Source organism: Eptesicus fuscus, chromosome 18 (genome assembly GCF_027574615.1).
Source record: "Eptesicus fuscus isolate TK198812 chromosome 18, DD_ASM_mEF_20220401, whole genome shotgun sequence".
NCBI lineage: Eukaryota > Metazoa > Chordata > Mammalia > Chiroptera > Vespertilionidae > Eptesicus > Eptesicus fuscus.
Window position 1 is genome coordinate 21365993 of NC_072490.1, and position 15661 is coordinate 21381653.

The 15661-nt window shown below is 38.7% G+C and overlaps 1 protein-coding gene and 1 long non-coding RNA gene across 4 annotated transcripts in view; one reads left to right on the forward strand and one right to left on the reverse strand.

The window, feature by feature from the left end:
* Positions 1–3924, reverse strand: part of LOC114235163 (uncharacterized) — a 138365-nt gene extending 134441 nt beyond the window's left edge. For 2 of the 3 annotated variants that reach the window (XR_008554484.1, XR_003621344.2), the window contains exons 1-2: positions 3830–3924; positions 539–622 (exon numbers count right to left, since the gene is read on the reverse strand). This is a non-coding gene — a long non-coding RNA (uncharacterized LOC114235163). Of the gene's footprint in view, positions 1–538; positions 623–3409; positions 3533–3829 lie in introns of those variants that run through there. The other variant, XR_008554485.1, reaches the window with a different exon arrangement.
* Positions 3925–6132: 2208 nt separating this feature from the next.
* On the forward strand, positions 6133–14759 carry SGO1 (shugoshin 1). The gene is made up of 7 exons (XM_008153504.3): positions 6133–6274; positions 6356–6552; positions 6925–7001; positions 8924–8982; positions 10614–11429; positions 13935–14124; positions 14348–14759. Exons 1-7 carry the CDS (start codon positions 6133–6135, stop codon positions 14466–14468), a joined length of 1602 nt encoding a protein of 533 aa, XP_008151726.2. The 3' UTR covers positions 14469–14759.
* The last annotated feature ends 902 nt before the right edge of the window (positions 14760–15661 follow it).

Consider the following 15661-nt stretch of genomic DNA (forward strand, 5'->3'; position numbering starts at 1 on the left):
TTCCCAGAATTCTGGAGGCTGAGAATCCCAGGACCATAGTGTTGACAGATTCAGTGTTTATTGAGAGCTTCCTGGTTCATAGATAGGGACTTCTTGCTGTGCCCTCACATGGTGGAAGGGACCAGGGAGCTCTGGGGGGTCTCTTTTATAACAGCGTTAACCCCATTCATGAGGACTCTGCCTTCATGACCTAAGTACCTCCCAAACATCCTACCTCTTAATACCATCACATTGGGCATTAGGATTTTAACATGTGAATTTGGGGGCTGGGGAAACACCATTCACACCATGGCAATAAGTAATTCCCAATATTTGAAGAGAATAACATACTTCAGAAAAGAGGTAAGGGGAATAACCACTTTCTATTGTGATGACTAATTACTACATGTCTCAAATTGTTTTAAGTGTACTCCCAGTATGGATTTTTTAAAGTATAGTAGTCCCCTTTAAGTGGAGGGGGGGAGACTGCCCCCCCCCAGTGGATGCCTGAAACCACAAATAGTACCAAACCCTATATTTTTTTCCTATACATACATACCTTCAAGAGGTAGTATTGCAGATGAGCTTCCACCTAAGTAGAACTATGTGGTGTGAGCATTCAGGTATTTAACAAGAGGTATTTCTGTGGAAACAAGAGAAAAAAGGTTAATAGTTGGAGCAAATCATAAACTTAGTTTCGGAGTCTAAAGATCAATCAGTCAAGAAATTTTCTAGGTTTGAGATCAAAACATCTTTTTTTTTTTAATTTTACATTTGGCCTATAGATTTTTTAAACTATCTTTTTTTTTTTTTTTTTTGATCAAACATCTTTAGGTGGCAGAATGATGACAGTTTCAATCTGATGAATTTTCCTGGTTTGCAGTTTGAATGTCTGGTGATGTCAGTGTGTTCTGGTGAACTCTGTGAGTGGCCTACACAGACATAGGCATGAAGAAGGCACATATAAGATCCACCATGGTGATGTCTCTGAAGTTTATATTGAGTGTTCCCCTTTTAGTTATAGTATGGCGAAAAGGATAGCTTTAGGTTTAGTGATTCTAAGTCTAAAAGGTGGGAGAAACTTGGGAATGTTGGTTGGAAGAGTTGTAGCCAGCTATTAGGGGAAACTACAAGAATTCAGGATCCAGTCCCGTTTGCAGGTAGATAACAAAACCTCAAAGACAGTAAATAGGACTAGAATCTGATAATGGGTACACAATAGTTTCCTATTGCAATACAATTTTTCTCTCTACAGTCACCCCATTTTTACCAAAGATATTCACAGTAACACTATTTCATTTGTAAAATAAGTCCTAGTCTCATTAAATTTGGCCTAGTTTTAAACACATGTAGCAAGAATAGTAATTTTATGCACATTTTTAAAGATGATATTTCACTTAAAGTTCTGCAAATATCCAAAGGGCTTTATTGGCTCCATAAAGTCAACTTTCAGTTTCTTAAAACTGTCTGGTAATAAAGAATCTCAGATTAGATTTTAATAGTTTCTTTAGGCTAAAAAGCATGAAAGTTCAATGGGATTCAAAGTGAGTACACAGTTCAAAGATAAAACTGCTAAGAATTACAAGAAGGCCACAGAGTATTAAACCAAGTGTGAAGCCCTTCTGAACACATGGCCCCAAGTACAAAGTAAGTGTATCATGGAAGCCATTTAGCGAGCACCCTGCACACTGTATGGCAATTAGGCAGCAAAAGGCAGTTACAGACACACATATGTATCTCATATATTCATGTGCATGTTCCACGGTCTCATCAGACTTCACTTACAAGTCACAAATTCAAAGAGAAATTATTAAGCATTTCAAGATGGCAAGAGTAAAGCATTAAACTAACTGCAGGGACTTTTGGGTGAAAACAGGTCACACGCCCATGAATCCAGCCCTGCTCTCACCTTCCACTTCATACCCTCTGGCCTCAAGTAATTAAAAAACCTCTCTGCTCCCTCCTTCTTGATTCTTCTGCACATAGGAGTCACACTGCCCAGGTGTAGCAAACTGAGGACTAATGGAGGCAGTCTGGTGGATGACACTGGAGAACAAGTTGGCTAGAGAAGGATGTTCTAATCTCTTCCACTTAAACCAGGAAGGAATGAGGTGAGGCTTAGGGTGAGGGTGTAAATGTTAGTTATCTTTCTTAAAATTTCTTTTTACTTAAAAAATAAATAGTATACGATCTTATATTGATTATATCAGTTCCAGATGTGCAATATAAGGCTTTAACATTTTTATACCTTACAATGTGATTACCCCACTAATTAAATGTGTGTTTTTTTTAAAAAAAAAAAACAAAAACAACTTTAATAAATTGAATGCCTAAATTCAAAGCACTTGCTTAGGTTGTTTATCCATTACTTTATTGTCCCGGTGAATATTTACCAACTTACTTCAAATTGCTAAACAGATGCTAAAGATTTAACTATGAACAGGTAGATATAGTTCCTACCCTTATTCAACTTGAACAAACAGGCAATGAATGATAAAAGTCAGTGCCACAAGGTAACCCAGGGGAACATGCATGGCACTAAGGAAGCACAAAGCAGGGTACTTAATGGGGCTCTGAGGACAGGTCAGGCTTCTGGAAGAATTTACCTCGACAATGACACCTGCAGTTGCATAAGAGTTAAGTGGGACTGGGGGCGGGGGGGGGGGGGAGGGGGTGGTGAAGGGAAGGAAACACCCTTCTTGGTGCACAGCACAGTGTGGGCAAAAGCAGCAAGAGGAACCCAAAGAAACGAAAGAAAATTCAGAAGAGGTGGAACCAGAAATCATGGGGATCTTTCAGGACCAAACACCTCCTAGGCGTTCTTAGATGCCGTGGGCAGCCTTAATGTAAGCGTTTCATAATCAATCACATCTGCTTTGTCAAAATGTCACTATGAAGAACATAAAGGAGTGGGGCCAGCGGTCAGAGTAGGTACCTGCGCAGCTCATAGAAAGAGATTAGGTAGCAGGCTGGGTTGGGGGATGGAAAATAGCGATGTTTGGACGTGAGAAATACTTAGAAAATAGAACTGACAGGACGGAGTGACTGACTGGACGTTGACAGGCTAAGGGAGAATAAAGAATCAATCAATCAGAAAGATTCCCCAGACTCCCCGGTGGGGAACTGGATGGATGCTGGTGCCCATTTCCTGACGATTAAAGAGCCATAGGTAGCCGGGTAAAGAGAAAGATAACCCGCAGCTGAATATTTCAGGTATCTGCAACTTCCCCCGATAATATCCTGTGAATCCAAAATTTGCTCCCTATTGTTCTCCCTAAAAGCTGCCTCCGTGCAGCAGTTGGACTGCTTGGGCGGGCAACCAACCACACAGATTCTTCTCACAAGAGGGAACCCTAGAGCACAACCTCGAAGATGGGGCACTGCAAAACTAACGTTAAAACAGGAAGCTTCCGAACCCTAAAATACCCACCCTTCAAAGGTCTGGGAGCGGCTCCACCCCCAGAAGCCAACAACTCAGAGCAGAAAAGTGCCGGCAGGTCGACCCGCCTGACAGCCAGCTCCGCCCTCCCGGGGGGACTGGGACGGCGGGTGCCCGGATGTGCAAGCTTGACGACAGCGCGTCACGTGAGGACGCCCGGAGGGGCGGGGCTCCGCCTGCGTCGGGGAATGCGCCGCCGCCTCACGTGACCGCCACCCAGCCAGCCAATGGGTGAGAGCGGATGCGAATTTCGAATGTGGTGGCGGTAGTCGGCGGGTGACGGGAGACGGGGCTGGCGGTCCGGGAGCTCCGCCGGGGCTCGCTCCGCCGGGTTCTGTCGCGGAGCCTTGGGATGTGAGGAGGAAGACAGACGCGGCAGAAGTGGCGGCCAAGGTACGGCTGCGGGCGTACCTGTGGGAGGCGGGTCTCCTGGCCCTTTTCCGGCGGCGCGCCCACACCCCGCTCCGCCCGCTGCCTTTCCTGAAGCCCCTCGGAGAAAGAGGAGGCCGCACGACGTTCGCACGTGGATCCGAGGCGTCGTGACCCCCGTTCCTCTCCCCGCTGGGTCTCTCTGTCGTTCTAAGTTCGGTGTCCAAAAACCGAGGCTGTGGCGCCGGGCTTAACCGGGTGCCTTTGTCCTGCCACCCGACCCACGCTTCCCGATGATCCACTTTCCTCTTCGGTTAAATAAATGGGGTCGGGAGCCTCCTGCCCTGCAGAATGGTGTGAGTTAAAGCGATGTGTAAACAAAACATTTACAGTCGTGAAAAGCCAGGCTCAGCATAAGGCGCAGAGCCGGGCAGCTGTGTTCTGTGCTTTTGCTTGGCCGGGTCCCCCGGAGAAGCCGGCCTGACAAGGGTCCCGCTGTCCTGCCCGGTGCCGCGGCGGCCGGAAGGACGGAGGAATTGTGACGCAGATCAAACGTTCTGCCTTCTTTGGGATCCAGATCCCTCACCCACACAGATCGCGGCTGTCATCCCGCGCTGTGACCGGTCTGTTTTCATTCATTCTCTCCACCACACTCCCTGCTAGTGCCATCATCAGCCTAGACAGGAAATAAAACTGACACGGCAATGTTTTATGATTTTCAGTTGACTAAATTTTATAACAGGTTGTTGTTGTTGTTGTTGTTTTGGGGGGGGTAAGATAACACTTGGTTTTTAAAACACCTTAACGAAACTAACTTGGTCGATTAGTACTTAATCTGTAATCAAACATCTCCAGTTCCAACTTCAAAAACTACATTGTGGTACCATATGTTATACAACCCACTTAACATACGTGCTTCATAAAATAGTTGTGCTTTCTCTACTGGGGACATGCCAGTGTATATTTTATTGATGTCGGCAGGAAGGAAATATTTAAGTGAGATCTACAAAATCTATACCTAAGGCCCCAGACACTGCAAAGGAGAAAATAAGTAAGGCCTGGTGAAAAAATCCTCCAGAAAATGTAAGTTTCAGGAGTAGATTTGACTAAGGAGATGAAGGTAGCCTTTGTAGTGAAATTGTTTGCATAGATTGTTGTGGGAAAGAACTATATTTTCTGCAATTGTAAGATCTGCACAGGTGCAATCTAAGGTAAAAGATGTTCATGGAAAGTAGTGTGACAAGCTTAGTAGCAGAACACTGAAGCCTATCTGGTTTGCCTCATTAAGTACACTTATGTATTAATATACTCAATAGCATATTCCACTGTCAATGCATGTTTTGCTAATTTCTGGTTTGCTATATTCAGGATGTACAGGGAATTAGCAGGCCTGAGTTTTAGAAAACTCTGAGGACACTGACATGTTTCTGTGCACCAGTTCCTGCTGGTTCTAGCTCTATCGGTTATAATTGCCTATTAAAGTGGTATATAGTGCTGCATAGTTTAAACCTCAGAAGATCACTTTGACTTTAGTGAGAGTGTATGCATGTCTAAAGTAATACTGAGTTAAAAGAGTGTGGAAGAGAAAGAATTAATCAAGTGACCTAATCTGATAAATAATAGAGAAAAACTGGAAAACAAAGCCCAGATATATGTTTGCCTCTCATCTAATGCTGTAAGCCTAATAAACACTAAAAGTTGGTCATAGGTATTGCCTGTAGGAGACATAAATAATAATGACATCAAAATATAATATTAAGCCCTAACCGTTTTTGGCTCAGTGGATAGAGCATCAGCCTGAGGACTGAAAGGTCCCAGGTTCGATTCCGGTCAAGGGCATGTACCTTGGTTGCAGGCACATCCTCAGTAGGAGGTGTGCAGGAAGCAGCTAATTGATGTTTCTCTCTCATTGATGTTTCTAACTATTCCTCTCTGTAAAAAATCAATAAAATATATTTAAATATATATTAAAAATATATATTTATATAAAATATTAAGCATTTCCTATAGTGCCTACTATATGGTAAGCCCCCAAAGAGTATTTGTTAAAGAGTAAATAAGTGGCATATTACAGTCTTTGGGTTGGAAATCCATATTTATTAAACCTTCCCTATAAAGTACTTGAAGAGGATAATATGCCAAAAATATCAACAAGATGTAAAAAGCTGCAAAATCTAGGTTATTACCAGGTTAGCTATGTACTTTGAGCTAATTCTTCAGTTACTAAGTCTCTGTTTAATCATTCTTTATGAATAGCCTCTGCTTTCAAGCTTGCTTTATATTTGATGATAATATATTTTTTAAAAGTGAAATATTTTTTATTGTTTTAAATTCCTAGGCAGAAGATGGCCAAGGAAAGGACCCTCAAAAAGTCCTTTCAAGATAGTCTTGAAGAAATAAAGAAACGAATGAAAGAGAAAAGGAATAAAAACTTGGCAGAGATTGGCAAACGGAAGTCTTTTGTAGTTGCACCGTGCCAAATAATCAGTAAGCTTTTCATGCTGTTCTTTTGCATCACTTTTTAAGTTTAAATTTAAAAACTAATAAAAAAAATTTATCCTCTTTTAGCCAACACTTCTACACTGCTAAAAAACTACCAAGACAACAACAAGATGTTAGTTTTAGCTTTGGAAAATGAAAAATCCAAAGTGAGAGAAGCCCAAGACATCATCCTACAGCTGAGAAAAGAATGTTACTTCCTCACATATCAGTTATATGCATTGAAAGAAAAACTTACTTCACAACAAACAGAAGAACCTGCTCAGGTATTTTCATTACAAAGGCTGAATCTCTTAGGGAAAAAATGGTAAAGCTATGAATTAGTAGTTTAAATCACTTATGCTATTTAAATTAATTACTGATAACTGTAAATCAGTACTATAAATCTTAGCTTTTCTATGTAGTTTTGCTACATCTAGTGGGGTTTTATAAAAACTATCCCACTGGGGATCGAGCCCACAGTCAGGGCATGTGCTGTTGACCAGAATCAAACCTGAGACCCTTCAGTTTGCAGGCTGACGCTCTATCCACTGAGCCAAACCAGCTAGGACAATAAGTGTTTATTTTTTAATAAATTAATGCTTTGTGATGAATATTTCAGTTTTACTAATGTTTTCTTTCTTTTAATACATTCACAGAACCATGAAGTAAGTTCTTCTGGAATGAACTCCAATGATGACAACAACTCTGAGGATTTATCTGTGAAGGATTTACCGTTAGTATTCAATTCATTATTATGCTTATTGATATCAAAAGAAATGTAATTCTGTGATCCATTTATGGAAGGAAATTTGCATCATATTGAGCCCTATTTTGAGCCTCATGTTCTCTCTACTGAGCATATAGTTAAAGAAAAGTGGATATGTTAAAATTCTGTTATAAATAGCCAAACCAAATCTTTCTTATACTTTTTTGATGTCTAAGAATAAGCAGCTTTTCTAGAATTTTTAAATTATTCCCTTCAGTTGTATTTTTCTTATGCCAAGTTTTTATTCTAATAAGGATTGGTTATTCAAATGATGATATTTGGCTAGTACTACAGATAAGTCTGTTTTAGAAAACTAATATAATAAAACATATTTAATACCACTGTCACATTGCCTTGCTAAACCAACTTATTCCTAAATACAATCAGATCCCATATACTCTCTTGCCCTTCTCTTGGATCAAGTATACTTTGTTTGTTTATGAATTATTGAGATATAATTACAGTAAAATGTACAGTTGGTAATTATACAGTTCAATGAGTTTGACTAATGTATAGTAAAACCAAAATCTCAATTAAGATATAGCTCTAGCAGGTTTGGCTCATTGGATAGAGTGTCGGCCTGCAGACCGAAGGGTCCCAGGTTTGATTCTGGTCAAGGGCATGTACCTTGCTTGCAGGCTCCTCCCTGACCGAGGCCCTGGTTGGGGCTCATGCAGGAGGCAACCAATCAATGTGTTTCTCTCACATCGATATTTCTGTCTTCCCTCTCTCTTCCACTCTCTCCAAAAATCAATGGAAAAATATCCTCGGGTGAGGATTGAAAAAAGAAAAAAAATATAGAGCATGGCCATAACTCCAGCCTGGAGTTTCTCAGTCTTAACACTATTGACATTTGGGCCAGGTCGTTCTTTGTTTTAGAGAGCTGTCCTAAGCATTCTGAGGTATTTAGCAACATCCTTGGCCTCTATCCACTAAATGCCAGTAGCATTCCTCTCCCCTAGTTATAAGAACCAAAAACGTCTACAGACATTGCCAAATATCACCTACGGGGTCATAATTGTCCTCAAGTGGGAACCACTGCCATAAGCCATTTGTTTCCTCATATCCCTTTTAAGTCTGTGCCCCAGTCCTCATAGAGATCATCAGTAATATGATTTCTATCCCCATATTAATTTTAATAATTCTAAAACTGCTGAACTTTAACATCTGACAAAATATTCATGTAATGGCCAAAAAGTAAAATGAGATAATTTAAGATTATCTTAAATAAGATAATGTAAGATTTTTTAAATTGTTACTAGTTTGTTACCATGACTCTCTTGACTAAACCTGTATTTAAATTTTGATGTCTAGAGGTGAAAAAATTCTCTACAGTAAATAAAAAACAAAGTTATAATTAAAATGAAACAACCAGTAATAGTATTAGAACATTAAGAAAATTCTTTTTCCATGCACCAAAGAGGTACAAGATTTTTTTTTAAATGAACAGTGTTAACTTCAGAGTAATCAGTAGTTAAGCATCATAAAAGCCGGTACTACCAAAAAACTCAGCTAATGATAAAGCAGGCTCCTAAAGAGTTGAGTAATCAAATCGAATTTCTTTGGTATATTTTATAAGTCAATTCTGATTGGTTGTTTCTCCAGTTAAATGAAATTATGAGTTATGTCATGTTTTAAGGAAGAACTGTCCAATTTGATATGTTAGTTAATCCAGTAAGAATTGAATTTCAGTCATAACAAATCAGCCTCCATGTAATCAGTACAAATGTTGTTTGGTTTCCTTTGATGTAGAATAGATGTACTGACTTAGAATGTAATTATGAAATAATACTAAAGAAAATATAATATTTTAATTTCCAGAAAATCTTAAATTTATTTTTATTTCATAATTGTTAATTAAATTTCTATTTTTCAATGGTATTTCTAAGGCAAGCTCCTCTTCAGGAATATCACCTTCGAGGACAAGGGGAATCATTCCAAATAGAAGGTAATTCAAGTGAAAATCTGAAAATATGATGTGAAGGATAAGATGAGGTCTTTGAGAAAAAGTAACATAATTAAATTTCTCTAATTTTCCTTTTTAACTTTTTAAACTTTTCACCTGATATTCTTCTGCTTAAAGCATAACTGTTTATTTTACAAAGTTTTAAAATATATCCATTTAGTTTGCCAAATCTATAATTAGAAACCTTAGCTATAACTATGGCTGCAATTTCCTGAACCTGACATCATGTTGAGATCTGTGTTAGGCATTTTACATATATTGTCTCAACCCGCACAACAACCTTGCAATATAGGTACACTCAGTCCCATATTATATAGACTCAAAGAAGTAACCCAGATGGTCAGAATCAAGTTTTAAACTCAAAGCTAACCTCCAAAGCCATGCCCTTCTTTCTACTTTTAAATCAATGTGTCCCTATGCTATACTGAACTAAGCTTTGAAGAAGGGAAAGCATTTGAATAAGCAGCTCTGAATTTTCCCACTTTAAAATACAGATTATATTTCCTACCTGAAAGGCTTTCCAGTTATTTTAATTTTTCAAATAATAACTTAGTTTTTACTTTCTTGGTGTATTTGTCCTACTTTGGAATATGAGATTCCTTTTCTCTCAATCCTATACACATAGATACATGTAAACTACTAGTTATACTTTAAATGAGGGGCACATAAAACCCCAAGTTAGAATATTTTTGAAGATTATATAAGATTCTTCCACAGGTGAGATATAAGCTATCAATTGATCACTGCCAAATAAATGGATGGTAATATTAAGTTCTCTACATTTTTATTTACTTGAGGCCCGGTGCACGAAATTCATGCATGGGGGCAGGTCCCCTCAGCCCAGCCTACACCCTCTCCAATCCGGGACCCCTTGGGGGATGTCCGACTGCCAGCAGTTGGACATCCCTCTCACAATCCTGGACTGCTGGCTCCTAATCACTCACCTGCCTGCCTTTCTGGTCACCCCTAACTGCCGCCCGCCCCCCACCCCCGCCGCCGGCCTGGTCGCCCCATGCAGCCTGCTATTCAGTCGTTTGGTCATCCCTCACTAACCCCCCTGCCGGCCTGGTCGTAGGTCGCCATATTGTGAGGGCATGATGGTCAATTTGCATATTACCTCTTTATTATATACGATTAGAGGCCCGATGCATGAAATTCGTGCAAGGGGCTCAGCCCTTGCAGCCCAGCTTTGTCCAAAAGATCATTCGGTTGTCCGGTCTAATTAGCATATTATGTTTTTATTATTATAGATAGTAAATGTAGAGAAACTACAGAATGACTTCACTTATTCTATTTTTAACTTTGAATTCTAAGATCCTTGAAATTATAATTTCCATAAAGTGCTGAAACCAGTTTGGCTCAGTGGATAGAGCATCGGCCTGCAGACTGAGAAGTCCCAGGTTCGATTCCGGTCAAGGGCATGTACCTTGGTTGCTGGCACATCCCTAGTAGGGGTTGTGCAGGAGGCAGCTGATCGATGTTTCTCTCTCATTGATGTTTCTGACTCTCTATCCCTCTCCCTTCTTCTCTGTTAAAAAATCAATAAAAAAAAAATTTTTTTTAAATTTCCATAAAGTAAAACTCTTTTTCTCATTTGTTTTTTAAATTCTCAGAGCAACTACCTACTATTCCTCAAGACAGGCTGGGATTTGATTTGGATTCAGGTGAAGATACATCTACTGATAATATCTTACCCAGAACTGTATCTCTCCGTCGCAATTTAAAGAAACATTTTAACAATTTATGCCAATTCAACACCTTGGATAATTTTGAAATCAGTCATATGTCAGAGCAGTCTTCTGGACTGGAAACAATTAGATTTGTAGACCCACTAGTAAACCTGCACATACCTGAAAATGTAGAACAAAATATTTGTCAGTGGAACAAGGATCAAATTAACATATCACCAGAGCTGACTCACCCCGGAGGATCTGCTAAAGCAAAAGAAAATATTTTAGAGTATAAATCTGAGCAAACTAAAAATAAGCATGGAGATGCACAAAGAAGAAAAAGAGGAGAGAAAAGAAAAGCTAATAGAAGGAGAAGATCAAAATATGCATATAAGTATAAAGGAAGCCTAAGTAAAAATAAAAAACCTGTTTCCAAAAAAAAGGTGGATGATTTTATCACTTCCAATGATGCTTACAATTTTAATTTGGAAGAAGGTGTTCATCCTACTCCTTTCCGACAAAAAATGAGCGATGATTCTAAAAAAGAAGAAGATACCAATGTATCCGAAGTGAGCAGCTATGAATCAAGTAGTTCAGAAGATGATTCTGATGACCTCTATTTGCCCACTTGCAAGGACAGTCCAAGTCTCACCAGCCAATCAGATAAGAGCCCAGTCACCAGGCCTCCATCTAAAAGAGCACTAAGATGTAGGGATGAAAAAGAGGTGGAGAGTTCTCAGCCAACAAAAACTCCTACCAGTAAGTGATCTACTTGTTTGCCTGCATTTTTAATGTTTATGATAAATGATCACTCCTGATGCTTACATACTATACTTACCATCTGTTTCTCTGGGGGAGGTTAGAGACTTGCCATCTGTCTCTTTGGGAGAAATAACAGTCTGATCAAATAATGAAGGGTCTAGGGGTGGAAATCACAGTAATATTGCTCTGAAATACTTTAAGGTAATTTAGGTCCTCTTTAAGAACAAATATGGGGGGGGAGTAGAAGAGGGTAAAATGGGGAATAAATGGTGACCAAAGGAGACCTGACTTTGGGTGGTGAACACACAATATACACAGATGATGTATTATAAAATTATACACTTGAAACCTGTATAATTTTATTAACCAATGTCACCCCAATAAATTCAATTAAAAAATTTTAAAATTAAAAGAACAAGTACTTCTTGTTGTGGAGGAAGCATTTTTACTTTTAGTAAATGAAGCTTTTCAAGGCAAGGAAAAACTTTGTGGAGTTAGGTTGAATTAAAATATCTTTCATAAACTCACCTGAAACACCCCTTGAAAATGAAATCAACTTAAATCCAGTGACCTGTCATTTTAATGGCTTTGCTTTATATTCAATTTGACAGGAACTGTGATTTTAAATAATTTTCTAGTTAGTGAATATGGCCTAATAAGACCAAAAAATTCTTTCCTCAGTTGACGGGCTTAGTATTCTTTTGTAAGATACCTGTAAGACATCTAAAAACTGGCTTAGAAGATCTTGCTTTTGTTAGATCAAAAGTCAGCATGATTCAGAGATTGAGGATATACCCTGCATCTACCCACAAAGATTCTCATCTGGGAATTTTTGTGAGTTTGGAAAAAATAACATACAGTCAGGTTTTATCATTCTCAAATTTGATCCTAAGAACAACTCTGTGAAGTAAAGGTGTAATCATGCTTGTTTGTTTGTAAGGAAACCAAAGCCTAAAAGAGTTCATTGACTTTCCAAGGCCAACCAGTTAGGTGGGATAGCATACAAATATCTTTTTTTAAAATATGGTATAATGATGCTAGAGTCAATCAAACAATTTTGGCAAAATGTTGATAATTATTGAAGCTGGGTAACTGTTGCTTCATTATACTATTGTCTCCATCTTTGTGTACATTTGAAAATTTCCCTAAGTTTTTAAAAGAAAACATGTACATTCTAAATAGTGTTACTCACGGTGTGGTCCCTGGACCTTCAGCATGAGGGTTACCTGGAAATTTCGTTACAATTGCAGAATCTCAGGCGATACTCCTTAATCTTGAATCAGAATCTGCATCTTTTTAAAAAGTTCCCTGGGAGATTTGTGTATACATTAAACTTGCCAGAATATAACAATTGATCTGATGTTTTTACTTAACCATATTTTCCAAACTGAAAATTAGAATAATTACTATAGTACAGTATGCTCATGTGGGGACAAAAAAAAGAGTATTTGAAACACGGATAACCCTGGAGAACAGTGTTACTAAGTCATAATGTAGTTAGTCTTTCTTGGGAAATGATTTGCTTTTTACAGCTATTTGAAGAAATTGTTTTGCTGTGTGCTGGGTATCTGTCCCCCAATATAGATATAGTTCCAAAGTATAATAATTTGGGTACTTATGATAGGAAAAACACTGGGTAACTCTTTAACCTACTAGCTTTACTAGAGGTAACTCCATTTCTCCTGGTTTACATAGAGGCTATGATTTAGAGTTCTCGTTTACTTGAGAATGAGTTTAAGTGGCTTTATAAGAATACTAGTAGCCCATTTGCAGGAAAAATCCTGCAAGCAGCTGCTGCGGCTGCATGCGCTGCCGCTGCCGCTGCCGCTGCCGCCGCCGCTGCCGCTGTTGCAGCCGCCGCACCTGCACCCGCGCGCCGCTGCCACCCGCCCCACTCCGCCCTGCCCTGCCCCACCCGGGCTTTCCCTCTGGCAGCCATCTTGCTTTCCGCTTTTCCTCCGTCTTCCTTCGAAGTTGTCTTCAGTCTTCACTCCTCCCTCTCTCAGCGTATGCAAATTAACCGCCATCTTTGTTGGGTAATTTGCATACTCGCCCTGAATGGCTGGTGGGCGTGGTTTTGGATGGTGGGCGTGGCTTGGGCGTGGTGAAGGTGCGGTCAATTTGCATATTACTATTTTATTAGGTAGGATAGGAAGCCACTTGAGGATAAGCTTTGGCACTGAAAGAGATAGAGGCCTTGATGACTCTAAAGAGCAAGGTGTGACTAAAATGAAATTCCATAGTTAATTTTCAAGAATTTTAACTTTTAGTAAAAACTATCATATCAATTCTTCACATCTACAATACTTAGCATTTCAATGTCATCTGGGATGAAAACCCGATAAACAGGTTTAAAAATCTGTATTATAAAATGCTGGCTTCTATATATATTTCAGATATGTAATTGCAATACAATTTTATTTCTTATGGGGTGTGTGTGTGTGTTTTGTTTTGTTTTGTTGGGTTTTTTGGACTCATATTCAGTAAAAGTTGTTTTTGTAGGTACAATACCTGAAACTCACCAGTCACCTCATTTTAGCCTGAAGGATATCACCAATGTCCCCTTGTATACTGAAGTGAAAATGAGAAAACTTTCTCTTTCTCCACAACAGAAGAAAGAAAGCCCAGTAGGGTCTCTGCCTAAGCGTAGGTGCACAGTCAGTGTGAACTATAAGGAACCCACACTCGCTTCGTAAGTATTTAATGTGTGGGAACTCACATTTAAAGATACAGGTTGGGGGGCGGAGGGGGATAAGGTAATGGAGCTTTGTACAAGAGTGAATCTTACTTGATATATAAAATTTTGATTAAAAAAACTGAAATGGGAATGTTAACATTGGCCTATTTTACAGTAACTTTATCCTGAAGAGTAAGTTAGAATTGGGTTGCTAAAGAGCTCTTTTTAATCTTTATAGGAAACTAAGAAGAGGAGACCCTTTTACAGATTTGTGTTTCTTGAATTCGCCTGTTTTTAAGCAAAAAAAGGATTCCAGACGCAGTTCCAAAAAAAAAAAAAGTATGAAGCAAATACAGTGAAGCATTTGTTGGATGTGGTTTAAATACATCCCAAAGAGAATAGAAAAAATAAATAAATTCATCCTGCAGCCCTTTCTATTGCTCCAAGAGAGAATCTATAAGATAGCACACAAGTGGGGTGGACTGTGCCATAGAATATTCTCTTGATGGGACTCTAGATCACAAATGTTTTTTAAAAACTGTACTTCAAATGTGATCTTTTTTCTTAAGCCTTTAATGGATTTGGTTTATTTTTTTATTTTAAATATAAATAACTGGACTGAAGCACTATCATAGTTAGATTTCTTATACTGCCTAACACCCGTAATTTTAGTCAAAATGTATCTTATGCCAACATTTTGGGAATTAATAATGATTATTCAAATAAGATAATGTAATTATAAGCTTCTGGCCCTTTTACTTTTCCCTTTAGTGGGGATTACTAGAATGACTTTTGAAAACAGGCTGAGGATCTTTTGAAACTCCTTATTTAGTATTTGAATAAAATAAATTCTTGATATTCACAGTAGGGTATACTCTATTGTTTGTGTCTCCTTTATACCGTTGTATTTAATTTTTCAGATAAAATGTGCATGAGCTCATGACATTAATTTAAAAATAGAAAGAAGTACATGGCTTTGGAGAAAATTGATATTAGGGTGAGGGACTAGTTAAGTAACTAATTGAACCCCAAGCTAAGCTCTGGGTATATATTGTTCAAAGTGATACCTCAACAAAATCACAAATTATTATGTCATGGACTTTCAGGATAGTTACTTATTTAGTCAACTCAAATGTTAAATGTCTGAATGCCAAGGATTTGTTTGTATTTTTGATTAACCAATGAGGGAATTAGTTCAGTTCTGAAAGTTTAAAACCACTGCTTGTATATACCTCTTTAAACTTTAAAGTATTGTAGATTATTGATTTTTAAAGAGCAATAAAATTTGTATAATATAGTGTTTGTAATTTTTCTTTACTTTTTGTAAGATTTTTTTTTCTTTTTTATTTGGGTGGGGGGAGCGGTTAATCCGAGGATATTTTTCTATTGATTTTTAGAGAGAGTGGAAGGGAGAGGGAGAGACAGAGAAATATTGATGTGAGAGAGACACATCAATTGGTTGCCTCCTGTACATGCCCTGACCAGGGCCGGCGATCAAGCCTGCAACTGAAGTACGTTCCCTTGACCAGAATCGAACCCAGTCCTAGGGCTC

Bases quoted from the DNA above. Each gene is read 5' to 3' on its own strand.
- SGO1 (XM_008153504.3), top strand. From the start codon at position 6,133: ATGGCCAAGGAAAGGACCCTCAAAAAGTCCTTTCAAGATAGTCTTGAA. The intron at 7,002-8,923 runs GTTAGTATTCAA...GGTATTTCTAAG, and splicing joins TTATCTGTGAAGGATTTACC to GCAAGCTCCTCTTCAGGAAT. The intron at 8,983-10,613 runs GTAATTCAAGTG...TTAAATTCTCAG, and splicing joins GGAATCATTCCAAATAGAAG to AGCAACTACCTACTATTCCT.